The sequence below is a fragment of the Entelurus aequoreus genome, linkage group LG15, assembly GCF_033978785.1.
Source record: "Entelurus aequoreus isolate RoL-2023_Sb linkage group LG15, RoL_Eaeq_v1.1, whole genome shotgun sequence".
Lineage (NCBI taxonomy): Eukaryota > Metazoa > Chordata > Actinopteri > Syngnathiformes > Syngnathidae > Entelurus > Entelurus aequoreus.
In genome coordinates, this window is record NC_084745.1 from 51,765,997 (window position 1) to 51,793,867 (window position 27,871).

A 27,871-nucleotide genomic window follows, 5' to 3' on the forward strand; every position below is an offset into this window, starting at 1 on the left:
ATTTGTGCAATGTATTGAGAAAAACACAAGCAACAAAGGAGACTGTTTGTACTATCTGGAAATGTACACTAGGGGTCAACCTAAAGAACTGTTGCGTAGCTGTCAACACATGCCCCCAGATAGAGGCTATGAGATGGCAAAGTATTTGTTGGAAAAACACTTTGGTGACCAGTACCAGATAACAGCAGCTTACATGGAGAAAGTGTTCAACTGGCCTGTGGTGAAGTCTGAAGATGTACGAGCTCTGCAAGCCTACTCACTTTTCCTTCGAGAATGTTGCACTGCCATGGAAAACGTGCAGTATACGCAGGAACTTAATATGCCAGCTAACATGAAAACTGTGATCTCCAAGCTGCCGTACAGGCCGCGAGAAAGCTGGAGAGTCTCTGCATGCAGCATATTGGAAAACCACCATCGCAGACCTCAGTTCTCAGACATTGTTGCATTCATTGAGCGACAGGTAAAAATTGTCTCTGACCCAGTCTCTGGAGACATCCAGAATGCACCACAGAGTAAAGGAAGTAAACATGTAAAAGGAATGAAAACAAAAGGTAAACCCAAATTCAAAGGTGACAGTTTTGCCATGACCATTACTATCGAAACCCCCGAAGCGGAAGATCAAACCAGATTTAAACCTGCTCCGAAGCAAAGTGCATCTGCTCGTACCACAAACGCCTGTGTTTGCTGCTCTAAAAATCATGCTCTTGACCAGTGTCCTCAAATGGAGGAGAAGACCCACAGGGAGAAGATAACTTTCATAAGACAGAAAGGAATCTGTTTTGGGTGTCTTCATGTTGGACATCTTAGCAGGCATTGTGACAAGCGCTTGACCTGCAAGATATGCAAGCAAAAACATCCAAGTCTTCTTCATATTGGTCAGAAGGAAAGAGCAAGCAACATAAATGCAAACCAAAATAAGGCAAGGAAACTATCTGTGAGTAATGCACAAGTATCTCTGCAAACATGTGGACGAACGGGGGCTGGAAATGGAAATGGAATTCTGTCAATTCTGCCTGTACAGATAAAGTCCAATAAAGGACACACAGTCATACAAACCTATGCATTCCTGGATCCGGGCAGCACAGATACATTTTGTTCTGAAAGCTCAACTTGAATGGAAGAAAAACTAAAATAAGTCTCCTAACCATGGGCCCAAAAACATCAGTTTCCAGTTACATGCTGATGGACTTAGAGATTTCAAGCCTCACTGGGCAACAGTTCTACGACCTTCCCGAGGTCTACACCCAAAAAAGGATGCCCGTAACGACAAGCAACCTCATCAATGAAGAGGAGTTGGCTAAATGGCCATACTTGGATGGCGTCACTCTTCCTCGTATTCAAGCCGATGTAGAGCTATTGATTGGGACAGATGCGTCTAAACTGCTTGAACCCCGGGAAGTGGTCAACAGTCGTGGAAATGGGCAGTATGCCGTTAAGACCCTATTAGGGTGGGTCATTAATGGCCTTCCTGACTACAGTGAGAAGAGGAGGAAGATTGGCTGCTCCACAACTACTGTCAACAGGATCTCCATAACAAAGCTGGTGGAGCTGCTGCACAATCAATATAACCATGATTTTAACGACAGGTCATCAGAAGACAAAGAAGAAATGTGTAGAGATGACATGAAGGTCATGACTGATTCATGCAAGCTTCAAGATGGACACTACACTTTGGAACTGCCCTTTAAAAGGAAGGATGATGTGTCTCTGTCCAACAATCAGTGTGTTGCTAGGCAACGCATACTTGGTCTGAAAAGGAGGTTTGGGAAAGATGAAAGATTTCACAGAGAATATACTACCTTTCTCAATGATGTAATCAGTAAAGGTTATGCAGAGCGTGTCCCTGAAGAGCAAGTGGACCGTTCAGATGGGAAGGTGGGGTACATTTCCCACCATGGGGTGTGCCACCCCAAAAAAGGAACTCTGCGTGTGGTATTTGATAGTGGCGCAGAGTACAGAGGAGTTAAAGTGGATGAGTTACTGACTCACAAAGGATGGAGAGAAGGCCCTGAGTTTCTGAAGAAACCAGAGCAAGAGTGGCCAGCTGATATCTTGGAGTTTGGGATTCCAGCGGAGGACACTGAGGTAAAAAAAAGAGCTCATCACCAATGCAGTTATTGTTGATACTCAAAGTGCTACTCACCAACTGATCACTTATTTCTCTGACTGGAAACAGTTGAAGAGGTCAGTTGCCTGGATCCTGAAAATAAGGAAGACTCTACTGGAGATGAGTCAAAAGAGAAAACTACTAAGTGATGACAAAATGGATCAGGAAATGATGCGCATTAAAACTGCACTGGGAAACCAAACTCTAACACCAGACGATCTTTCAAGAGCTGAGACAGCCATTTATCCACTTCACTCAAGAGCAAAGATTCCCACAGGAACTTGCTTTATTGAAATCTGGGAAAAGTAACGTGAAGAAAGACAGTTCCATTTACAAGCTGGACCCCATTCTGGAAAATGGTTTGCTTAGAGTAGGAGGGAGATTGAGTAAAGCAGCAATGTCAGAGGATTCTAAACATCCCATTATCCTTGCAAAAGATATCCATATCTCCGCTCTGATACTAAAACACATCCACGAACAACTGGTCCATGGTGGGAGAAACCATGTACTTTCCAGGCTAAGAAGGAAATATTGGATCACAAGTGCTAATGCAGCCACAAGAAAAATCATTTAAAACTGTGTCTTCTGTAAACGCGATAGAGGGAAATTGGGCGAACAGAAGATGTCAGATCTACCTGTCGAGAGGATCGCTGCCGACCTACCTCCTTTTACCAAAGTCGGAGTTGATTATTTCGGCCTGGTTGAGGTCAATGGAGATCTTTCATTGGAAACGCGATATGGGGTCATCTTTACCTGTATGGCATGTAGAGCAGTCCATTTGGAAGTTGCCTACTCATTGGACACAGATTCCTGTATAAATGCTCTACGCAGGTTCATTTGTAGAAGAGGACCAGGCTCTCATTTAAGGTCTGACAATGGAACCAATTTTGTTGGTGCTGAAAGGGAGTTGAGAGACGCACTCGCTGCTCTAAACCACAGCAAAGTACAGTCGGCATTTCTGGAGGAAGGAACACAGTGGAGCTTCAACCCACCAACAGCCTCTCACCGTGGAGGTGCATGGGAGCGGTTGATCAGAATGATCCGACGAACATTGACATCAGTTCTACGACAGCAAACCTTCAATAACGAAGGATTTCAAACGGTGCTGTGTGAAGTCGAAGCAATCCTGAATGACCGCCCCATAAAAAGGTTGTCTGGGGATCCCAATGATCTAGAAGCCCTCACTCCCAATCACATTCTGACCATGAAAGGAACACCAATTTTCCCACCTGCATTATTCGAAAAGTCAGACCTCCTATCTCAAACAAAGATGGAGACAAGTCCAATACATCTCGGACCTATTCCGGAACCGCTGGTTCAGAGAGTACTTACCTTTGCTACAGGAGCGGCAGAGTTGGAGCAAACAGAGAAGAAGTCTTGTCCCAAATGACATTGGACTGATCGCAGACACTACCGCTCCACGTGACTCCTGGTTACTTGGAAGAGTCATGGAGACTTATCCGGATAAAAAAGGATTGGTGCGTTCTGCTAAAGTCAAAACTAAAACAAGCACACTGGTCAGACCAGTTACAAAGCTGTGCTTGCTGCAAGATGCTGAAGTATAAAAAAAAAAAAAACTCAAAGATGATTATTTGTTTATGTTTATGGCTCCATTATTATTATTATTTTGAATTGTTCATGGCATCCTGCCCTTCTCAATTGGGGGCCGGAGTGTTGGAGCCAAATTTCCTTATTTGTTTATATTGTTTTTATTTTGTTTTCTCTAATTGATTGCTGGCCTCAGTCCATGCTGAATTTCCTTTTCGGCAGATTGCTCCGCCTACTTCCTCTTGAGAACCAGGAAGTGTTGACAGGGATGGGACCGTTGCGATGGTGCGGTTGCCATGGTAACCTCATTTAATTGGGTTCAGGTGGGAGCATTCGGGGGCGATTGCATGGAGGACACAAACAGTTTTCGACCGTGCCGTGCAAGCCGTGTGTGGTCAGGTTTTACTGCTGTGACAATGTTCCATTCAAGGTCCGCATACATTATGTTCTATAGCCTACATTTAGTTTAATTTTCCATTCATCCATCCATCTTATTCCGCTTATCCGAGGTCGGGTCGCGGGGGCAGCAGCCTAAGCAGGGAAGCCCAAACTTCCCTCTCCCCAGCCAATTGGTCCAGCTCCTCCCGGGGGATCCCGAGGCATTCCCAGGCCAGCCAGGAGACATAGTCTTCCCAACGTGTCCTGGGTTTTTACCGTGGCCTCCTACCGGTCGGACGTGCCCGAAACACCTCCCTAGGGAGGCGTTCGGGTGGCATCCTGACCAGATGCCCGAACCACCTCATCTGACTCCTCTCCATGTGGAGGAGCAGCAGCTTTACTTTGAGCTCCTCTCGGATGACAGAGCTAACCCCCCCCCCGCCCACCTCAACCTCCTCATGCTCTCTCAGGGAGAGCATGTCCCAAATTCCAAGCTGCTGTTTTGAGGCATGTTAAAAAAAAGAATGCACTTTGTGACTTCAATAATAAATATGGCAGTGCCATGTTGGCATTTTTTTCCATAACTTGAGTTGATTTATTTTGGAAAACCTTGTTACATTGTTTAATGCATCCAGCGGGGCATCACAACAAAATTAGGCATAATTATGTGTTCATTCCACCACTGTATATATCGGTATCGGTTAATATCAGAATCGGTAATTAAGAGTTGGACAATATCGGAATATCGGATATTGGCAAAGAAGCCATTATCGGACATCTCTACTTCTAATCCATTGTCTTTTGTGTTTTTTACCCAAAAACAAAAATCGAGTTTTCAGAGAAAAAATTCCGGATTACATTTCTTGTCCAAAAATAGAGCAGCCCTCATGAAAAACATTGGCCTATTTACTGTAGAGTGGTCTTTTGTTTTCTTAAGTTGTCACAATAGTCATGTTAATAAGCTCATGGCGCAGCAAGTTGAATGATGTGGACACGTTTGTTACTGGATATTCCCAATACGCTTCTGCCTTTGTATCCCAGTATTATGTACCTATAGTGATTTGATACTCGTTTATATTGACAAATATGATTTAGACTACAATATTGTTCAATTAGGGACACGTCAAATTTGTGTAGCTGCTAGTTCCTGGTAAATGACTTGACTAAAATACAGAAAAAGAGACCGACCCTGCGTGCCTATTGAAGGACATTTAGCTTCTATGGGAGAGTTTAGATGCAAGCCAGTATAATCCGATACATGTCACTCCGAGTATGACGATCCTCCTGGTAGGGGTGTATCCCTTTATGGAGGATGCCTGTGCATGACTTACTTTAACGTGGGGAGACTGCTGCACAGACAGTCACCACACCATCCTTGACAGAATCGGGTCAGGGTCCAGTGGCATGGAGTCCAAGACGACCGGGGACCCTTTTCTGCTGCAGTCTTCATCCGCCATTGTGGTAGTTCTTACATGTACCGTCTTCCGCCTGCTCCGCCGTTGAGGTCTTCACCGCATCCCTGGGTAGGGGGCAGTCAGGTACTAGGCCTTTGCCAAGGGCCACCTGGGGTAACAGTAGTAAAGGGGTTAACCTCCTAGTGCCCCAAGACCCCATAGAGGAGCCTCCACTGCCGGATGCACTTTAACGTCATGCCCAGGACACACACACACTAGGTGTGGTGAAATATGTCCTCTGCATTGACCCATCCCCTTGTTCACCTCCTGGGAGGTGAGGGGAGCAGTGGGCAGCAGCATGCGCCGCGCTCGGGAATCATTTTTGGTGATTTAACCCCCAATTCCATCCCTTGATGCTGATTGCCAAGCAGGGAGGTAATGGGTCCCATTTTTTGTGTAGTCTTTGGTATGACTCGGCCGGGGTTTGAACTCACGACCTCCCAGTCTCAGGGCAGACATTCTAACCACAAGGCCACTGAGCTGATATCACGACTGGATCAGGACACGCTTGAATCCCAGCCGTCTCTCTTCTCATTCATGACCTTTGTGCGTGATCCTTGTAGGAGCTGGAAGACAAGATGGAGGAGCTGAAGCCATTGATCCCAGTGTTGGAGCAGTACAAGATGGACGCTGCGCTGGTCTCTGACTTCAAAGAGGAAGTCAGGAACCTGTCGTCAGCGCTGACGAGCATCCAGGAAGAAATGGGCGCCCAGGACTACGACAAACTCTACCAGCGTGTTGTGCGTCTGGACCACAGGCTGCGCAGCTGCATGGGCAAGTTAAGTGAGTCAACTTCTCCATGCCGTGTAGATTATTAAAGTGACACAAATCATCAATAAGTTAAGTGAGTTAACTTCTCCATGCTGTGTAAATTAAAGGCCTACTGGAATGAATTTTTTTTATTTAAACGGGGATAGCAGATCCATTCTATGTGTCATACTTGATCATTTCGCGATATTGCCATATTTTTGCTGAAAGGATTTAGTAGAGAACATCGACGATAAAGTTCGCAACTTTTGGTCGCTGATAAAAAAAAGCTTTGCCTGTACCGGAAGTAGCGTGACGTCGCAGGTTGAAGGGCTGCTCACATTTCCCCATTGTTTACACCAGCAGCGAGAGCGATTCGGACCGAGAAAGCGACGATTACCCCATTAATTTGAGCGAGGATGAAAGATTTGTGGATGAGGAACGTGAGAGTGAAGGACTAGAGTGCAGTGCAGGACGTATCTTTTTTCGCTCTGACCGTAACTTAGGTACAAGGGCTCATTGGATTCCACACTCTCTCCTTTTTCTATTGTGGATCACGGATTTGTATTTTAAACCACCTCGGATACTATATCCTCTTGAAAATGACAGTCGAGAACGCGAAATGGACATTCGCAGTGCCTTTTATCTCCACGACAATACATCGGTGAAGCACTTTAGCTACGGAGCTAACGTGATAGCATCGTGCTTAAATGCAGATAGAAACAAAAGAAATAAGCCCCTGACTGGAAGGAAAGACAGCAGATCAACAATACTACCGTAATTTCCGGACTATAAGCCGCTACTTTTTCCCCTCGTTCTGGTCCCTGCGGCTTATACAGCGGTGCGGCTTATATACGGCCTGTTCTTCTCCGACACCGACGAAGAGGATTTCGGTGGTTTTAGTACGCAGGAGGAAGACGATGACACAATGATTAAAGACTGACTTTTCATATACCGGTAGGCTGGTTATTTTGATAACGTACAGGCGAGCACTTTGTATTACTTTGCACCGTTGTATTATTTGTACTCTGCATGAATGCTGTTCGCCATGTCAAAGATGTGAAAGTTTGATTGAATGATTGAAAGATTTATTGTTAATAAATGGGACGCTTTGCGTTCCCAAACAGTCATCTCTGTCCCGACAATCCCCTCCGTGGTAGCAGGAACCCCTATATACTACGCTAATTACACATCAAAACCCTGCGGCTTATAGTCGGGTGCGGCTTATATATGGAGCAATCTGTATTTTCCCCTAAATTTAGCTGGTGCGGCTTATAGTCAGGTGCGGCTTATAGTCCGGAAATTACGGTACTATCAGGAGACACCGAACCAAACACTGGACCTGTAACCACACGGTTAATGCTGTGCCGCCTGTCGAAGCCTAGCAATGCTGTTGCTAACGACGCCATTGAAGCTAACTTAGCTACGGGACCTCGTCAGAGCTATGATAAAAACATTAGCGCTCCACCTACGCCAGCCCTCATCTGCTCATCAACACCCGTGCTCACCTGTGTTCCAGCGATCGACGGCGCAACGAAGGACTTGACCCGATCATCGATGCGGTCGGCGGCTACGTCGGATAGCGCGTCTGCTATCCGACTCAAAGTCCTCCTGGTTGTGTTGCTGCAGCCAGCCGCTAATACACCGATCCCACCTACAGCTTTCTTCTTTGCAGTCTTCATTGTTCATTAAACAAATTGCAAAAGATTCACCAACACAGATGTCCAGAATACTGTGGAATTTTGCGATGAAAACAGAGCTTTTTTTATTGGATTCAATGGTGTCCAAATACTTCCGCTTCAACCATTGACGTCACGCGCATACGTCATCATACATAGACGTTTTCAAGCGGAAGTTTAGCGGGAAATTTAAATTGTCACTTTATAAGTTAACCCTGCCGTATTGGCATGTGTTGCAATGTTAAGATTTCATCATTGATATATAAACTATCAGACTGCGTGGTCGCTAGTAGTGGCTTTCAGTAGGCCTTTAAGGTGACACAAATCATCAATAAGTTAAGTGAGTTAACTTCTCCATGCCGTGTAGACTGTTAAGGTGACACAAATCATCAATAAGTTAAGCACTGGACTTGTTTGACACTGCAACTTGCTGGTAAAGTACATTCTCCTGCTGCTTTCCTTCCCTGACAGCATGCGGGAAATTAATGAAAGTCTCTGGACCCGTCACAGTCAAGACCTCTGGGACTCGGTTCGGGGCGTGGATGACGGACTCGCTGGTGTCAACAAGACACAACAGAGTGAGTGCACTTTTTTACCCTTTTTATGATGCCAATTCCCATAGTGATGACATGTAAGTGTTGCATTTATTTAAGGTGAGTGTTATTGGCAGTTGACAGATATCATTGTAATGTTTAATCTTGTCTTCGGTTTTATTGCATACAATTATTTGATCAAAACAAACTCAATAGTACACAACTCAAGAAAATTACTAACTACTATTTATTGAATTTTGGTCATTTCTCAACCAATATTTTACAACACAAACAACGTTGAAACAACATGCTTTTTGACCTTTATATTATGTACATATACATGTACATAATATAAAGGTCAAAAGGCATGTTGTGTATATATATATATATATATATATATATATATATATATATATATATATATATATATATATATATATTTATTTTTTTTTTAAATTTTTTTTTTTTATTATTTTTTTTTTATATATACATGTGTGTATACATGCATATATATTTACATATATAAATACATATATCAATCAATCAATCAATGTTTATTTATATAGCCCTAAATCACAAGTGTCTCAAAGGGCTGCATATATACATATGTGTGTGTGTATATATAGATATGTTTGTATATATAAATATAAATGAATAACTCCACCCATGAAACTGAACCTCCACCAATGTGACCCAGGTCTGGTACATGGACGGTTACACCAACAGCAAGATCGTGCGGGAGTTCCAAACCATGGAGGACTTCATGGCGGGGGTGGTGGCTCGCAGCTACAGCCTTCCCTTCAAATGGGAAGGAACCAATCACATCGTGTACAACGGCTCTCTCTACTACAACAAGTACCAGAGCAACATCATCGTCAAGTACTGCTTCGAGACCGGCACAGTTCTGGCCCAGAGAGCTTTGGAATTTGCCGGCTTCCACAACATGTACCCGTACACGTGGGGAGGCTACTCCGACATCGACGTCATGGCGGACGAGCTGGGCATGTGGGTGGCCTACGCCACCAACCAAAACGCCGGCAACGTGGTCCTCTCCCAAATGGACCCCGTCACCCTGCAGGTCTTGAACACCTGGAACACGGAGTACTCCAAAAGGAACGCGGGGGAGTCCTTTATGATCTGCGGGACTCTCTACATCACCAACTCTCACCTGTCCGGTGCCAAGGTCTACTACGCCTACTCCACCAAGACGTCCACGTACGAGTACATGGACATTCCTTTCCTCAACCAGTACTTCCATATCTCCATGCTGGACTACAACGCCAGAGAGCGAGTGCTGTACGCCTGGAACAACGGACACCAGGTCTTGTTCAACGTCACCCTCTTCCACGTCATAGAGACCGATGACGGCTCTTAAAGCTTATCACAGTTGGAGAATGGCTGTAGTTTTCTAACATGAAGGCTGTTGAATAGAGCATGAAGAAGATCTCCATTGTTGACTGGCATCAATGTGGAGCTTATATGTGTTAGCCTTTGCATGCACTCTGACTGTTGCTACAGCATCTTATCACACTGCCAAATAACTGCAATATCAAGTCTATTCTCTTACTATTTAACCACACTTTTTGACACCTAGAAAAAATCCCCACTTTTTGACACTAAGAAAAAAATCCCCACTTTTTGACCAAAAAATTTCTGACTTTTTGACACTTGGAAAAAATCCCAATTTTGGCACTTGAAAAAAAATCCAGACTTTTTGACATTTGAAAAAAATCCAGACTTTTTGACACTTGAAAAAAAATCCAGACTTTTTGACTCTTGGAAAAAAATCCAGACTTTTTGACCCTTGGAAAAAATCCCGATTTTGTGACACTTGGAAAAAATCCATACTTTTTGACCAAAAAAATTCAGACTTTTTGACACTTAGAAAAAATCCAGATTTTTTTACCAAAAAATGTTCCGACTTTTTTTCACTTAGAAAAAAATCTCGACGTTGACAAAAAAAAATTCAGACATTTCGACACTGAGAAAATTTTTTCAGACTTTTGAAAATTAGAAAAAATCCAGACTTTTTGACACTTAGAAAAAAATCTAAATTTTTTGACCAAAAAATTTCCAACTTTGACACTTAGAAAATATCCCGACTTTGTGACAAAACAATTCTGACTTTTTGACATTTAGAAAAAAATCCCGATTTTTTGACACTTAGAAAAAAAATCCCGATTTTTTGACACTTTGAAAAAATCCCGACTTTTTGACAAAAAAAATTCAGATTTTTTTGTCACTTAAAAAAAATCCCGACTTTTTGACACTTAAAAAAAATCCCGACTTTTTGACAAAAAAATGTTCGACTTTGACAAAAACATTTCGACACTTAGAAAAAAATCCCGACTTTAACAAAAAAAATTCAGACATTTCGACACTTAGAAAAAAAATTCAGACTTTTGAAACTTAGAAAAAATCCAGACTTTTTGACATATGTATATACATATACATATCCAAATTTTTTGCCCAAAAAATTTCCAACTTTTTGACAAAAAAAATTGCCGTCTTTTTGACACTTAGAAAAAAATCCAGACGTTTTGACACTTACAAAAAATCCAGACTTTTTGACAAAAACAATTTCCAACTTTTTGACGCTTACAAAAATGTCCAAATTTTGACATTTAGAAAAAAATCCCGACTTTTTGACAAAATAATTTTCTAATTTTTGACCAAAAAAATTCCAGCTTTGACACTTAGAAAAAATCCCGTTATGATTGAAAATGTTATTTTGAGAAATGTCCCTAGTTTTAAAGGGGAACTGCACTTTTTGGGGAATTTTGCCTGTTGTTCAAAATCATTATGAGAGACAAGACAAAAGGTTTAGTTTTTTCCGCTGTCTAACATAAAAATCGTCTTGTTCTTGGTAGCAATGCAGCTAATGACTAAATCTCTTGAAACATGCATTCAAAAAGCACCAACAATACTTCATTTACGTTCTGTAACCTGTATAATAACCAAAATGTAGCAACATTGTTGTAAGAGTGTACACTGAAGAACTATTTTTCTAGCGTACTAACATATCGGCGTGCTACGGTATTAGCCGTAAAAGCCAACTACGGCAACAAATAAGCTAGCTTTTACGTCAGCACAAAACGAGTTAGTTTGTAATACACAACACTGTGATAGGACAAGTAATCGCTTAGGAAATGATTAAAGTAATCAAAATACAGTAAATATTGTACATATTACATGTTATGAAGGTGTCTGTTACTACATTATATATATATACTTGCAGTGTGTATATTGTACATATTACATATTGTTATGAAGGTGTCTGTTACTACATTATATATATACTTGCAGTGTGTATATTGTACATATTACATATTGTTATGAAGGTGTCTGTTACTACATTATATATATACTTGCAGTGTGTATATTGTACATATTACATATTGTTATGAAGGTGGTGTCTGTTACTACATTATATATATACTTGCAGTGTGTATATAAAACTGAGGGTTTTGAAGCTAATTTAGAGGTTTTGAAGGCTACAACGGTGCCTCCTATTAGCCGCATTTATCATCTTTAAAATCCATCCATCCATTAAAATCTTAATACAAAAAAAAAGACAGTTGTCTCTCATAATAATTGTGAACGATAGGCAAAATTAAATATTGTATTGTTACAATTAAAAAAAACTAAACAATTCATTAAGAGTGAATAAAAGCTTTCTGTTTCATGGTGTTTATTCATACGTCAAGATTAAAGATAATTTGGTATGTTTAGTGCATGTATTTGCTCAACATTAGTCATGACCTCAGACTACTGCACAGCACTATCTTTAATCAGATATTCAAAAGGCCTGACTTCTAATAAATAAATACAGTATTTGTTTAATCCCAACGTTGTTATGAGGATTGTTTAAACCCTGATTCTGCCTGCACAAACTAATATCCGCTAATCACAATGCCCGCCTTGACCCCGTTTCTCCCAAAGGAAGCGTCTTGTCTGTCTGCTGCCTCAAGAGACTCTTCAATCAGTGGGGAGTGTGGCGAGTGCCATCAGTAAAAGCCATCAAGCCTTCCTGCAGACACAAGTGCTGCTCTTATTTTGTCTAGACCCACCACACACGCCGAGGTGTGTTCAAACACACTTTTATGCACACCCACGACTGTGTCAGACTGCACGGAACAACAACACAATGCACCACCACGAAGACGAGGAAGCCGGACTTACTTCAAAACCGGGGAACTGGACGGATGAGACTCAGGTGGGTGTGGAGGCGAGGCCATGCTGGAAGCTGATTGGCTGACACAGAGAGACGCGGGTGTGCTGGTGTGCACAGGGGAGGCTCATCAAGGACGATCACATGTGGGCAGAAAGTATCCACAAATAAGTAAACAGTCATTTACGCGCGATATTTACTTCCATTTCAAAGTCGCCACTGTAAATATTGATTCGTGACAACTAGGGTTGTACGGTACTAGTATAGCATTGCGGTACTAATGAATCAAAAACTGTACTATACTCTGTTTGAAAAGTACCGGTTCGCCATATTTATTTTTTTACGGGCATGGTGGCGGGTCATCCTGTTGCGACATTGCTGGTTTTACGAGCAGACGAGCATGTTCGGCAGCGCACACACACAGAGTACTTACAAGCAGATACAGTGTGTAGACAGAAAAGGGAGAACGGACGCATTTACAAGTATCATTATCACTGCAGGACGAGGAATAGCTAAACATGCTTCACTACACACCGCAGGAGGATACAATAGCTCACCGGCGTCACAATGTAAACAAATGGGTGGATCTACACCTGACATCCACTGTAATGATACCAAGTACAAGAGCGTATTGAGTCGAAACTACTGTGATTACATCGATATTTTTTATTGTCACAAATAATTGTTTCCTTTTAAAATTCATATTATATTCATAAACGCAGGAACTACGTCCCTGGACACATGAGGACTTAAACTATGACCACTACTTCTAAATCACTAATCCTGGCCTCCGTGGCGACAAATAAAGTAAGTTTCTTACATGTATCATTATCACTGGAGGACGAGGAATAGCTAAACATGCTTCACTACACACCGTAGGAGGATACAATAGCTCACCGGCGTCACAATGTAAACAAACGCCATGGGTGGATCTACACCTGACATCCACTGTAATGATACCAAGTACAAGAGTGTATTTAAAGTACCAATGATTGTCACACACACACAAGGTGTGGCGAAATTATTCTCTGCATTTGACCCATCACCCTTGATTACCCCCTGGGAGGTGAGGGGAGCAGTGGGCAGCAGCGGTGGCCGCGCCCGGGAATCATTTTTGGTGATTTAACCCCCAATTCCAAGCCTTGATGCTGAGTGCCAAGCAGGGAGGTAATGGCTCCCATTTTTATAGTCTTTGGTATGACTCGGCCGGGGTTTGAACTCACAACCTACCCATCTCAGGGCGGACACGCTAACCACTAGTCGATACTACTGTGATTACATCGATATTTTTTATCGTCACAAATTATTTTTTCCTTTTAAAATTCATATTATATTCATAAACGCAGGAACTACGTCCCTGGACACATGAGGACTTAAAATATGACCAATGTATGATCCTGTAACTACTTTGTATCGGATCGATACCTAAATATGTGGTATCATCCAAAACTAATGTCAAGTATCAAAGAAGAGAAGAATAAGTGATTATTACATTTTAACAGAAGTGTAGATAGAACATGTTAAAACAGGAAATAAGCAGATATTAACAGTAAATGAACAAGTGGATTAATAATCACTTTTTACAGTTTGTCCTTTATAATGTGTACAAAATAATAGGTGTATAAATGACACAATATGTTACTGCATACGTCAGCAGACTAATTAGGAGTCGTTGTTTGTTTACTTACTACTAAAAGACAAGTTGTCTAGTATGTTCACGATTTTATTTAAGGACTAAATGACAATAATAAACATATGTTTCATGTACCCTAAGATTTGTTGTTAGAATAAAGCCAATAATGCCTTTCCTTTGTGGTCCCCTTTATTTAGAAAAGTATGGAACTATTGGTATGGAGACAACCTTAGAGACAACACAAACATTTCGTGTCAGTGGTGTAGTTGTAGTCCTGGCAGGGTGCCCCAGTGCATCAATAGGTGTCACATAAACACAAACCTGGCGTAGCATCTTGACTCCAAGTGCTGTGTCAGCTGTAACTCTGCGTTTTTCCCCCCTGTGGCATTGATTGTCTGTCATATTTGATGTGGAGGATGTCACTCTGTAAAGATGGTCAAACTCAGGCAAGGGAAGGAAGTGGTATCTTTACTCATTCTGTCCCTCCAGGGGTTAGCGTTGCCGCCATCGCGCTGATTTACTCAAATTCAACATTCTTCATGCAGACTCCGTCATTAGTTGACATTGTCGACAACTATTTGTTTTTATCGACAATTATATTTGTTGACAATAGTCGTGACATCATCGCATATTACATATTGTATATATATATATATATATAGATAATATATATATATACATATTTCCTGTTGATTTTAGGTAAGCACTCCATCTATGTTGAAATAGCTTGTCTCCAAGGTCCATATTTATAGCCTCAAAATCGCTTTCTTCCCCCTCTCCCACGTCTCACTCTTCCTCCGTGCTCGCTTCCACAAGCAGCAGTAGATTCAGCTTCAAAAAGTATAAGGTTGTAAATCCTCATTTGTCCAAAAATAGTCGTCTTCCTTGTCTGTTACCAAGTCTGCCATGATTAGAAAACACACTCGTGTTTGATTCCGGAAGTAATCACTTGGGAAATGATTAAAATGATCAAAATACTGTAAATGTTGAACATATAAGGTGTCTGTTACTACATTATATATATATATATATATATATATATATATATATATATATATATATATATATATATATATATATATATATATACTTGCAGTGTGTGTATATTGTACATATTACATATTGTTACGAAGGTGTCTGTTACTACATTATATATATACTTGCAGTGTGTATATTGTACATATTACATATTGTTATGAAGGTGTCTGTTACTACATTATATATACTTGCAGTGTGTATATTGTACATATTACATATTGTTATGAAGATGTCTGTTACTACATTATATATATACTTGCAGTGTGTATATTGTACATATTACATATTGTTATGAAGGTGTCTGTTACAACATTATATATATACTTGCAGTGTGTATATTGTATATATTACATATTGTTATGAAGGTGTCTGTTACTACATTATATATATACTTGCAGTGTGTATATAAAATGTTTGATGGAGGGTTTTGAAGTTGTTTTAGAGGCTTTGAAGGCTCCAACAGTGACTCCCTTTAGCCGCCATCTTTCAAGCGTTTATCATCTTTAAAATCGTAAAAAAAGAAGACATGTTTTCTTGTCTCCCATAATGATTGCGAACGAAAGGCAAAACTCCCCAAAAAAGTGCAGTTCCAGTTTATCTTAAATAAGTTAAGTATCAAAAGTGACGATATTATGATTTGAGAATCGATAATGGAGCATAAAGATTTTCTATCGGCGGTATCTGTATGTCAGTATTGATCCGCATATCACGATCACACACGTAGCACCACATGACTAATGCCAACGCAAACTAGTCTGTTCCAAAGGAAAGAAAAGTGTTGTCAGTGGTTTGGTTTTGCGGCAACAAGCGTGGAACAAATGACTATACGCTGCAAAGTTTTTTTTAATAAAACAAGGCAACAGCACAACAAACTTATTCCAGCATCACAAACCGAAATATCCAGCCGAGTGAGGGAAGTGCAACTCTTTACGAGGCATACAAGCAACAAAACAACAAACCAGGTCAAACTCCCGGGACCATGTATGACGAGAAAGAAGCGCAGTGGAAAATTATCACTAAAGCGAAAGATGTGGTGCCCTATTTTTATTTAGCACTAAACTATAGAGAACTCTCAATGCCACCTCTGTTTTTACTGAAGTATTTTATTCAGCACAGAAGTTTCGCCTCCCATAGGAATAATAATAATGAATAATAATAATGGATTAAATTTATATAATGGACATTGGAAGCTCTATATTGAATAACTTTAGTAGATTAGGACAATGCATATTAATCAACATATGAGCAAAAGCAACACTGTAAATATGCCAGAATTAGATACGAGAGTTTTTTTTTTATACAAAGTCCAATTTATATCTGTTCTAAAAAGAATCCACTTCATAAAAATAAAAAAAATATTTTTCTAAAAGATGCAGTCTATGCAGTACCATTGCAAACGACTAGTTTTTGATCAAATAAAAGCGAAACTTGTTTTGAATTATTTCTGTCATTTGTATTAATTGGTTTCTTTAAAAAGTAGGGTAAATATCGGAATTAAAGTGGTATTTTTAAGCCATATCGCCCAGCATGTATGATTCATTCTGATATCGTCTCTGATCAAAATCTGTATTTAGGCTGCAATATTGGCATCGTATTAGAAGTGAAAAAGTTTATAGTTAAACACTTCACCCCTTGGATACATTTTAATTCATTTGAACAAGTTTTGATGTTGTCTTGGCCAGAATTATTAGAACTTTCTTCAGGGTTCTGATTGGCTAAAAGGTCCTTACAGCGGTGATCACCCTTTTCAGTTTGGCAGCTTCACGGACGTCTCAAGAACATAAAGTGACGAGTGTTTCTAATAACCTGTGCATGAGTAATTCCTCAGTTAATTAAATGTGACTCAGTATTTATTTGGGTGTGCTTGACATTCCCAGCACACACAAGCTGAGCTGATGTTTTGGGAGGAAGTAAACACCAGTTGAACGAACTCCCGTTCCAATTCTGCTGTCACTGCCTTAAATCTAGGGCCTCTTTTCATAGAAGAAGCAATGAGTTAGTGATGTGTTGATAAGTATCGGTCGATTTTCATGAAAAAGTATGTGATCGCCTTTGCTGATTATTGCATTTCAACACAGATAACAAATGCTGATCCCCTCTGGCGATTAATGTATTTATTTTTTGTCCCCCCGGCTAAGAAGCAGCTAGCAGCCAATTGTGTGTCTCCATACATGTGTGAAGATCCTCCCCTAAGTTAACAATACTCACTTCCATTACAGCAAATAAAATACATTTCTTAGTATATGAAGTATCATTATCAGGTACTGGAGGAGGAGGTGCAGAGTGTTATGTATATATGCATGTATAGGTAAATATATATATATATATATATATATATATATATATATATATATATATATATATATATATATATATATATATATATTAAAAAAACGAGGAAAGAAATGGGGTTTGTACTTGTGCAATGACAATAAAGACCTATCCCTATCCTATTTTTCCAAAACTTTTTTTTCGCTAACATGTCAAAGAAATCCCCCCAAAAAACTGTATTGCTATGTACTAGCACTGGACATGGTTTTGCGAGTGACCCACTTCCGCCCGGAAAAACCAGACTATTGTCCACAATTGTCTTGGGACCAATACTATTCAGTGTATACATCAATGACCTACCAGATGTATGCACAGATATAGATTTACAGATGTATGCGGATGACACAGTGGTATATACATCAGGTAAGACCTGTACTCTAGTTGCTGAGAAGTTAAATGCTAAATTAGACAAAATAGCATCTTGGCTGGCATCATCCTGTTTAACCCTAAACACTAAAAAGACTAACTCTGTCTGCTTCTCCATAAAAAAGCTACCTCAAACAAACCTGAATATAAAAATTAATGAGGAGCTCATTGAACAAGTACCTGAAGTCAAATATTTGGGCATAATCATAGACTATCAGCTGAATTTTAAAAGTCACATTAAGAAAATGTGTAAAACCCTGAAGGCAAACCTAGGTTGTTTTAAGATTATAAGACACTGCTTAACTCTTAGCTGTGCTTTTACTTTTATGAATGCAATGATTCTTTCACACATATCTTATGGCTTAACCACATGGTCCCAGGCACACCAGTCATCAATCAAGACCATTGAGTGTCTTTATAATCGCACCTTGAAAGTTCTAGACAAGAAGAGTATACGATATCATCATTGCCAAACTTTAACCAAATACAATATTTTAAGTTTTACCAATTTTATTTTGTTACACACAGTCAAACTGGTTTTTAAATGCTTGAATAACTCTGCTCCCCAATTGCTCTGCAAGGCAATTACAAGACTGCAAAGTGGTACCAGATCTACCACCCGAGCAACGTCAAAAGGCAACTGTTGTGTTCCATTCCGTAGAACATCTTTTGCCCAGGCTGCCTTTTCAATAAAAGGACCACAACTATGGAACTCTTTACCGGACACTTTTCTAAAGTATACCTGCACTTGTCACTTTCAAAAAACAAACAAAATTGTGGCTAGTTGAGCAACAATCGTGTTTCCCATGTTTAGTTTTTACTCATTTTTACTAATTGGTTTTGATCTAGTCTACACTTTGTCTGTGTTATTATTATTATTGGCTTTTATCTAGTTTGCACTTTGTCTGTATTATTACTATTATCATTATTATCGACTCATTCTATTTTTTATTTTCCTATTTTAATGATGTTGGATCTGTGTTGTTGTTGTTGTTGGGGACAAGTGTTGTAAATTAGCTTTGGCTACAAACACCATGATGCATACATCGGATAACTGTTTCAGATGTCTATGTTTTTGTATCTGTCCCTATTTCAAATAAACATCTATAATAAAAAAATATATATATTATTGCCGGCAACGAATGTTATTGTCGACTAATCCTTGCAGCGCGAGTGCTGCCGGAGTGCAACAGTCAGCTAGATCCTGTGTAAAGAAAGTGGAAGCCATCTTTGCAAAGGATGTTCGGTAGTTGGAACACGTTGAGTTGCTTCATTGATGCAACTGTCAGTCACTCTTGCAGTTTTTGCCTCTTGTTTGATCTCTCTTCATATTTAAATGGTCTTTTTTCTTTCTGTGTTTCCAAGATTAAAAAAAACAAAAAACCATGGCAGTGCTGAGTGCTAAAAGTTGCTCCCAATTTCATCATGTTGTCCCCAAAAATTCGATACTTCATTAGAAGCACGGCGATTCAGTCTTTGTGACGCTTCTCCCTCACACAAACACACACGTGACGTCACTAAGAGGCAGCATGATTAGAATGCTTAGTTATATTTCCAAGGGACCGCCGTTCGTTTTTCTTGCGTACGATTGCAGTTGTCAGCAGAGGTAAGTCCTTCGGGTTTGACTGTTCACACGTCCCTGTGACATGGCCTAAGGCTGCTGGGAGTGTGTGTGAGTGTGTGTGTGGAATCCTCCATGGTTTATTTAGCAAAGCGCACACTCTCAGCACAGGCCTGTTGATGAAAAGGTGTCTCCGTGCCATGTCGGAGTTCATCACGGACGCTCCCTTCGGATTGGACACGCCGTCAGAAAGTTTGACACAGGTGCGATGGTCATGTGCTTTCTTATGAATATCAATCAATCAATCAATCAATCAATGTTTATTTATATAGCCCTAAATCACAAGTGTCTCAAAGGGCTGTATCAAACCGTGCCGACTCACATTTGCGGTGGCAGCGCCCAGGAAAGTCGTGACAATGTTCCTCGACAGCACTTTTTGCAGTTATGGACAGAAGTGTACTACGGTACATTCATCATGGCCACCAATGTCATACTACAGTATTTTTCGGAATGTAAGGCGCACTTAAAATCCTTTCATTTTCTCAAAAATCGACTAAAGACTTCCTTGTGGTCTACATAACATGTAATGGTGGTTCTTTGGTCAAAATGTTGCATAGATGATGTTTTACACATCATCTGCAAGTCACTTTCTGGCAGTCACTTCAGGATGCGCCGTTTTGTGAGCGGTCTTATTTACGTGGCTCACCTTCCACAGCGTCTTCTCCCCGCCATCTTTGTTGTAGCGGTGTAGCGTGCAAGGACGGGAGTGGAAGAAGTGTCAAAAGATGGCGCTAACAGACTTTACTTCAATGAATAACGGAGCAGCATCGACTCATCCGTAAACAACAACAAGGCCGGAAATGTGTCCTGTGGAAAACCGTCCGACCGGAACTCTCTAATAACTAAAGTTCCTTGGGTGAATAATGCAAACTCACTACACAGGTATGTTTTAGTGCTTTCATGGCGAGTTTACTGACAGATATAAGTAAGAACTTTACACTACTTTATATTAGAAATGGCAACAGAGGAGGATGAATGTCCCATAACAAGAAGATAGAGAAAAACTAAAAGCTTATTGACTACAAATGCGGACGTGCGCACATTTTCAGGATTTATGCAGATCCCAAATACAGATCAGCAGGTACCAGAAGGTAAGAAAAGTTACTTTTGCATAATATTGCGAAACAAAACGCCAGATAATATGTCTTACCTTATACACACACCATAATAATACTCCTACGTTGAAGCACAGTACAATCCATCAAACGGTGTGGCTTCATAGCTCACCAAAGTCCTAATAAAACATTTTGATAGATCTGCGGTCCCCTTCAAGGTTTCTCATTGTGGCCCATTGGTTTGAGTTTTTCCTTGCCCTGATGTGGGATCTGAGCCGAGGATGTCGTTGTGGCTTGTGCAGCCCTTTGAGGCACTTGTGATTTAGGGCTATATAAATACACTTTGATTGATTGATTGATTGATTTTTGAGCGCCGTGTGTAATGTTCTATACTTTCAATGGAACATGTAACATTTTGGTGTTGTATACTTGAGTCAAATTGCAGTCCACACGTATCTCTTGTGCGTGACTGCCATCTACTGGTCACACTTATTTCACCATGGACCAAATAAAATAGCTTCGAGGTCGGTAAGCACAACCAAAATTATTCCGTACATTAGGCGCACCGGGTTATAAGGCGCATTGTCGAGTTTTGAGAAAATGAAAGGGTTTTAAAGGCCTACTGAAAGCCACTACTACCGACCACGCAGTCTGATAGTTTATATATCAATGATGAGATCTTAACATTGCAACACATGCCAATACGGCCGGGTTAACTTATAAAGTGCAATTTTAAATTTCCCGCTAAACTTCCGGTTGAAAACGTCTATGTATGATGACGTATGCGCGTGACGTCAATAGTTAAACGGAAGTATTCGGACACCATTGAATCCAATACAAAAAAGCTCTGTTTTCATCTCAAAATTCCACCGTATTCTGGACATCGGCGTTGGTGAATCTTTTGCAATTTGTTTAATGAACAATGAAGACTGCAAAGAAGAAAGCTGTAGGTGGGATCGGTGTATTAGCGGCTGGCTGCAGCAACACAACCAGGAGGACTTTGACTTGGATAGCAGACGCGCTGTCCGATGCTAGCCGCCAACCGCACGGATGATCGGGTGAAGTCCTTCGTCCTTCCGTCGATCGCTGGAACGCAGGTGAGTACGGGTGTTGATGAGCAGATGAGGGCTGGCTGGCATAGGTGGAGCGCTAATGTTTTTATCATAGCTCTGTGAGGTCCTGTTGCTAAGTTAGCTTCAATGGCGTCGTTAGCAACAACATTGTTAACTTCGCCAAGCTGGAAAGCATTAACTGTGTATTTACATGTCCATGGTTTAATAGTATTGTTGATTGTCTGTCTATCCTTCCAGTCAGGGGTTTATTTCTTTTGTTTCTATCTGCATTTAAGCACGATGCTATCACGTTAGCTCCGTAGCTAAAGTGCTTCGCTGATGTATTGTCGTGGAGATAAAAGTCACTGTGAATGTCCATTTTGCGTTCTCGACTCTCATTTTCAAGAGGATATAGTATCCGAGGTGGTTTAAAATACAAATCCGTGATCCACAATAGAAAAAGGAGAAAGTGTGGAATCCAATGAACCAGCTTGTACCTAAGTTACGGTCAGAGCGAAAAAAGATACGTCCTGCACTGCACTCTAGTCCTTCACTCTCACGTTCCTCATCCACAAATCTTTCATCCTCGCTCAAATTAATGGGGTAATCATCGCTTTCTCGGTCCGAATCGCTCTCGCTGCTGGTGTAAACAATGGGGAAATGTGAGGAGCCCTTCAGCCTGTGACGTCACGCTACTTCCGGTACAGGCAAGGCTTTTTTATCAGCGACCAAAAGTTGCGAACTTTATCGTCGATGTTCTCTACTAAATCCTTTCAGCAAAAATATGGCAATATCGCGAAATGATCAAGTATGACACATAGAATGGATCTGCTATTCCCGTTTAAATAAAAAAAATTCATTTCAGTAGGCCTTTAAGTGCACCTTAAAGTCTGAAAAATACTGTACTTCCTGTTATCTAGTGGAAGTGAATGGAATTGTTCTGCCTGTCCCCATACTGTACTTAGAAAGAAGATAAGATACCTTATTTGCAGTACATTAAATAAATGGAGATGTGCCGCGACGCATTATTGGGAATCACCAATTTGAGGCGCGTGTGTTGAAGGATTGATGGGAGCTTAGTACCATGATGCCACAGCACGTCAGCAGGGGGCCATCATAATTATACATGTGCATTTTTTGTTTATATCTCATCACAAAACGAGAGCCCGCCCGCCATTCTAGGACAGTGGTAAACGTGAGTGAAGCCTATAAATATGGAGTGAAGCCTATAAATATGCTGTCATGCTTTTCATGTTTATATCTTGTTTATAACTTTTCATGTTTATATCTCATCACAAAACGAGAGCCCGCCCGCCATTCTAGCACAGTGGTAAACGTGAGTGAAGCCTATAAATATGGAGTGAAGCCTATAAATATGCTGTCATGCTTTTCATGCACACCAAGCAAGAGAGGGACAGCGAGGCTCTAAGGCATCACTGAAGAATGATGGAAAAAATAAATAAAACTTCTCATTATTCTCAAGCTCCCAATGTGACAGGCTGGGCAAGGCAGCTTTTATGTGATTTATTAGCTTGGCCAAACAAATTCCTGATGAAATACTCATGTATTAAGATGCATTATTTGCACTGTTCCCTGCTCAATATTCATTTACTATCAGCACGTGCAAACAATACATTAGTAGGATTATTTTGTAGCTTCTGAGAAATACTTATAGCCATTCCAAAGATGCAATCAGAAATTGACAATTGTGATTTATTGACGGTTAAAGGCCTACTGAAATGATTTTTTTTTTTTTTTAAACGGGAATAGCAGATCCATTCTATGTGTCATACTTGATCATTTCACGATATTGCCATATTTTTGCTGAAAGGATTTAGTAGAGAACATCGACGATAAATTTCGCAACTTTTGGTCGCTGATAAAAAAAGCCTTGCCTGTACCGGAAGTAGCGTGACGTCACAGGAGGTAGTATTCCTCACAATTCCCCGTTGTTTACAATGGAGCGAGAGAGACTCGGAGCGACAAAGCGACAATTACCTCATTAATTTGAGCGAGGATGAAAGATTCGTGGATGAGGAACGTTAGAGTGACGGACTAGAATGCAGTGAAATACATATCTTTTTTCGCTCTGACTGTAACTTAGGTACAAGCTGGCTCATTGCATTCCACACTCTCCTTTTTCTACTGTGGATCACGGATTTGTATTTTAAACCACCTCGGATACTATATCCTCTTGAAAATGAGAGTCAAGAACGCGAAATGGACATTCACAGTGACTTTTATCTCCACGACAATACATCGACGAAGCTCTTTAGCATGAGCTAACGTGATAGCATCTGTCTCAAATGCAGATAGAAACAAAATAAATAAATCCCTGACTGGAAGGATAGACAGAAGATCAACAATACTATTAAACCATGGACATGTAACTACACGGTTAATAATTCTCAGCCTGGCAAAGCTTAACAATGCTGTTGCTAACGACGCTAAGGCTAACTTAGCAACCGGACCTCACAGAGCTATGATAAAAACATTAGCGCTCCACCTACGCCAGCCAGCCCTCATCTGCTCATCAACACCCGTGCTCACCTGCGTTCCAGCGATCGACGGCGCGACGAAGGACTTCACCCGATCATCCGTGCGGTGGGCGGCTAACATCGGCTAGGCGTCTGCTATCCAAGTAAGTAGTCCTTGTTGTGTTGCTACAGCCAGCCGCTAATACACCGATCCCATCTACAACGTTCTTCTTTGCAGCCTCCATTGTTCATTAAACAAATTGCAAAAGATTCACCAACACAGATGTCCAGAATACTGTGGAATTATGAAATGAAAACAGAGCTTTTTGTACAGGATTCTACAGGCTCCAAATACTTCCCTTGCCCTCGTGACGTCACACGCATACGTCAGCATAATAAAACGTTTACAACCGGAAGTGTGGCGGGAAATTTAAAATTGCACTTTATAAGTTAACCCGGCCGTATTGGCATGTGTTGCAATGTTAAGATTTCATCATTGATATATAAACTATCAGCCTGCGTGGTCGGAAGTAGTGGATTTCAGTAGGCCTTTAATACAGAAGCAGAAAGTGGTGAACTAATCCCACAAATGTGACACAGGTGTGTTGAACCCAAGGGCAGGCTGGTAGCAGATTGGCTGACACGCACAGGCGACGCCGATCATCAGTAGGGACAAAGCACAGAAACGGAAGACATGTTTAAACTAGACAACATAATAAATGTGTGGATGTGGACGTGACACAAAGCTATTAACCACATTTTAATTAATTAATTAATTATTTTTTTAATTTAATTATTTATTTCAAACCTGCACTGTACAACAACACACTTTTTTTTTTTTTTGTTTTTTACATTTTGGCAGAGACATTTATGCAAGGCTTGAAAAGGGGTTGGATGAAGCAAATGCTTATAATATCCCAACCCCTCTCACTCATTCCACATAAACAATATAATACAAGAACAATACTATACAAACAAAAACAAGAAAAGCTCCTGTACACTAACAATACAATAGTACCATTGTTACTATGAGACAAGACAAGGCGAGACAAAACACACACACACACACACACACACACACACACACACACACACATAGGCCCAAACACTCTCTGACCATACACCTCTCACTCTATTTCCTCCTCGTACCTCTTCATTACTTCTTTTTTAAACAGTCTTTTAAATTGAATCATGTTAGAACAGGTTTTTAACTCGTCCCCTAAGTTGTTCCACAGACTGACTCCACGCACTGAAATGCACATTGATTTTAAAGTTGTTCTAAATTTAGGAAAATATAATTTGTTTCCTCTTAGACTGTAACTATGGTGAGCACCTCTATCCTGGAATAGGTTCTGTATATTGGATGGTAGAGAGTTTTGGGATGCCCTGAACATAATTTGAGCAGTTTTAAAGTTGATTACATTGTGCAGTTTAAGTTGCTTTAACTCCATGAATAGTGTATTTGTATGATGTCTGTAGTGAACATTGGACACAATCCTAATGGCCTTTTTCTGCCGAGTGACTAAAGGCTGTAGATGAGATTTATAACAATTTCCCCAGACTTCAACACAATAGTTTAAATATGACATAATAAATGAATGATACAATAACAGTAGAGCAGTGTTATTCAATAAATGACATGATCTCCTCATCATTCCAACACATTTAGCAACTTTTTTCCTCAGGTAACTTATATGAGGCTTCCATGATATATTTTCATCTATTACCACTCCTAAAAATGAATTTTGTTGAACATATTCTATTGGTGTATCATCAATAACAATCCTGATGGGTATATTACTTTTTCGATTGCTAAAGAGCATGCCCTTTGAGACACTTGTAATTTAGGGCTATATAAATAAACATTGATTGATTGATTGATTGATTTTGGTCTTTTTTAAATTCAGAGACAATTTGTTGGTATTAAACCAAGTTTTTAACTTGATCATCTCCTCAGTTACAGAGGCCAGAAGTTGCTTCATGTCGTCACCTGCACATGTAATGGTTGTATCGTCAGCAAAGAGGATGAACTTCAGCAGTGTTGATACTTTACATATTTCATTGATATACATTATAAATAGTGTGGGTCCTAGTATCGACCCCTGGGGGACTCCACAGGTTATGTTCATGAGTGTAGATTGATGTTGATCGATCTGAACAATCTGCTGTGTCTCATTCAAGTAGCTCTTCAGCCATTGCCCTGCCACTCCCCTTATGCCATAGTTTTCCAGTTTATTTACCAAAATCTGGTGGTCAATGGTATCGAAAGCCTTTTGCAAGTCAATAAAGATTCCTATAACAAATTAGTTTTTCTCGATACCATTAGTAATGTTCTCTATTAGATCACTTAAAGCTAATGAAGTTGACCTATTTTGTCGGAACCCATATTGACCATCAGATAATAATTTGTGCTTTTCAATGAAGCCACGAATTCTATTATCAAATAATTTTTCCAATATTTTTGACAACTGTGGCAGAAGGGAGACGGGCCGGTAATTTGTGAAGTGGTGTTTGTCACCAGATTTGAAGATGGGGATGACTTTTGAGAGTTTCATTTGTGAAGGAAATTGTCTAAGTTGAAAAGATAAATTGCAGATGTGTGTGAATGGTTTGATGATTTCTTCCGCTACGTTGCGGACTGTCCTCATGTCGAGGTCATAAATGTCACGTGATGTTTTGTTCTTGCTTTTCTGAATAATCTCTAAGACTTCCTTTTCGACAGTCGGAGTAAGGAACATCGAGAAGGGATTTTTTTCAATAAGTTCCGTGGGCTGTTCATCATTAATTGGGATTTTTTTTTGCCGTTCCAGGCCCAACTTTAACAAAAAACATATTGAAGCCATCAGCAATCATCTTCTTGTCACTTATGATTTGGTCGTTCTCAACAAAAAACTCTGGATAACAAGGACTGTTTGAACCATGCCCAATAATTGTATTTAATACCCTCCAAATTCCCTTTATATCATTTTTCTTTTGGATTAACAGTTTGGTAGTGTATTCTTTTCTGCTTGCTCTTAATATGCTGGTTAATTTATTTTTATATGTTTTGTACTTTTGTTCTGTTTCTATTTTTGATGACTAAAAAAAGTCCTATATAAATAATGTTTCTTTTTGCAAGCGTTCGCAAGCCCTTTGGTTATCCATGGAGTTTTTGTAGAGTTAGTTATAGTGCATTTTTTTGATGGGGCAGTGTGTATCATAAAGTGAGAAAAAAATGTCATGAAATAAATTATAAGCTGCATTTATATCTGACGTTTGAAAAACAGAATCCCAGTTTTGTTTCGCTAAATCATTCTTAAGTGCTGTTATTGATCGTTCTGTTGTGGCTCTTCGATAATATTCACTATTTACAGGTTTGGATGTTTTGCAGTTAATATTGTACACCATGAACACTGGTAAATGATCACTGACGTCACTCACTAACAAGCCTCCAGTTACAGTCTGATCTACTATGTTACAAAATATGTTGTCAATAAGTGTGGTGCTGTGTGTTGTGATTCTTGTGGGTCGTGTGATCAGTGGGAATAAGCCCATGGAGAACATGGTGTCAATAAATTCTGCTGTGTGTTTGTGTTTATTAGGATTCAAAAGATTGATATTAAAGTCACCACATACTATATATTTTTTGTTTCTCTTAAATAATTTTTCCATCCATGTATTAAATATTTTCAAGTCGGATCC

General features: G+C 40.1%; 1 protein-coding gene and 1 long non-coding RNA gene across 4 annotated transcripts in view; one reads left to right on the forward strand and one right to left on the reverse strand.

Moving 5' to 3' along the window:
* Positions 1 to 12,254, forward strand: part of LOC133630252 (noelin-3-like) — a 46,201-nt gene extending 33,947 nt beyond the window's left edge. For all 3 annotated transcript variants that reach the window (XM_062021723.1, XM_062021722.1, XM_062021724.1), the window contains 3 exons: positions 6,051 to 6,270; positions 8,385 to 8,491; positions 9,144 to 12,254. In XM_062021723.1, coding sequence (XP_061877707.1) covers positions 6,051 to 6,270; positions 8,385 to 8,491; positions 9,144 to 9,821 — 1,005 coding nt within the window. In that variant the 3' untranslated portion in view covers positions 9,822 to 12,254. The remainder of the gene's footprint in view (positions 1 to 6,050; positions 6,271 to 8,384; positions 8,492 to 9,143) is intronic.
* LOC133630253 (uncharacterized) lies at positions 1,437 to 14,061 on the reverse strand. Its single transcript, XR_009821213.1, has 3 exons — positions 12,629 to 14,061; positions 2,144 to 2,200; positions 1,437 to 2,080 (listed from the first exon to the last, which is right to left on the reverse strand). It is a non-coding gene; the product is annotated as an uncharacterized LOC133630253 (long non-coding RNA).
* Positions 14,062 to 27,871: the final 13,810 nt, after the last annotated feature.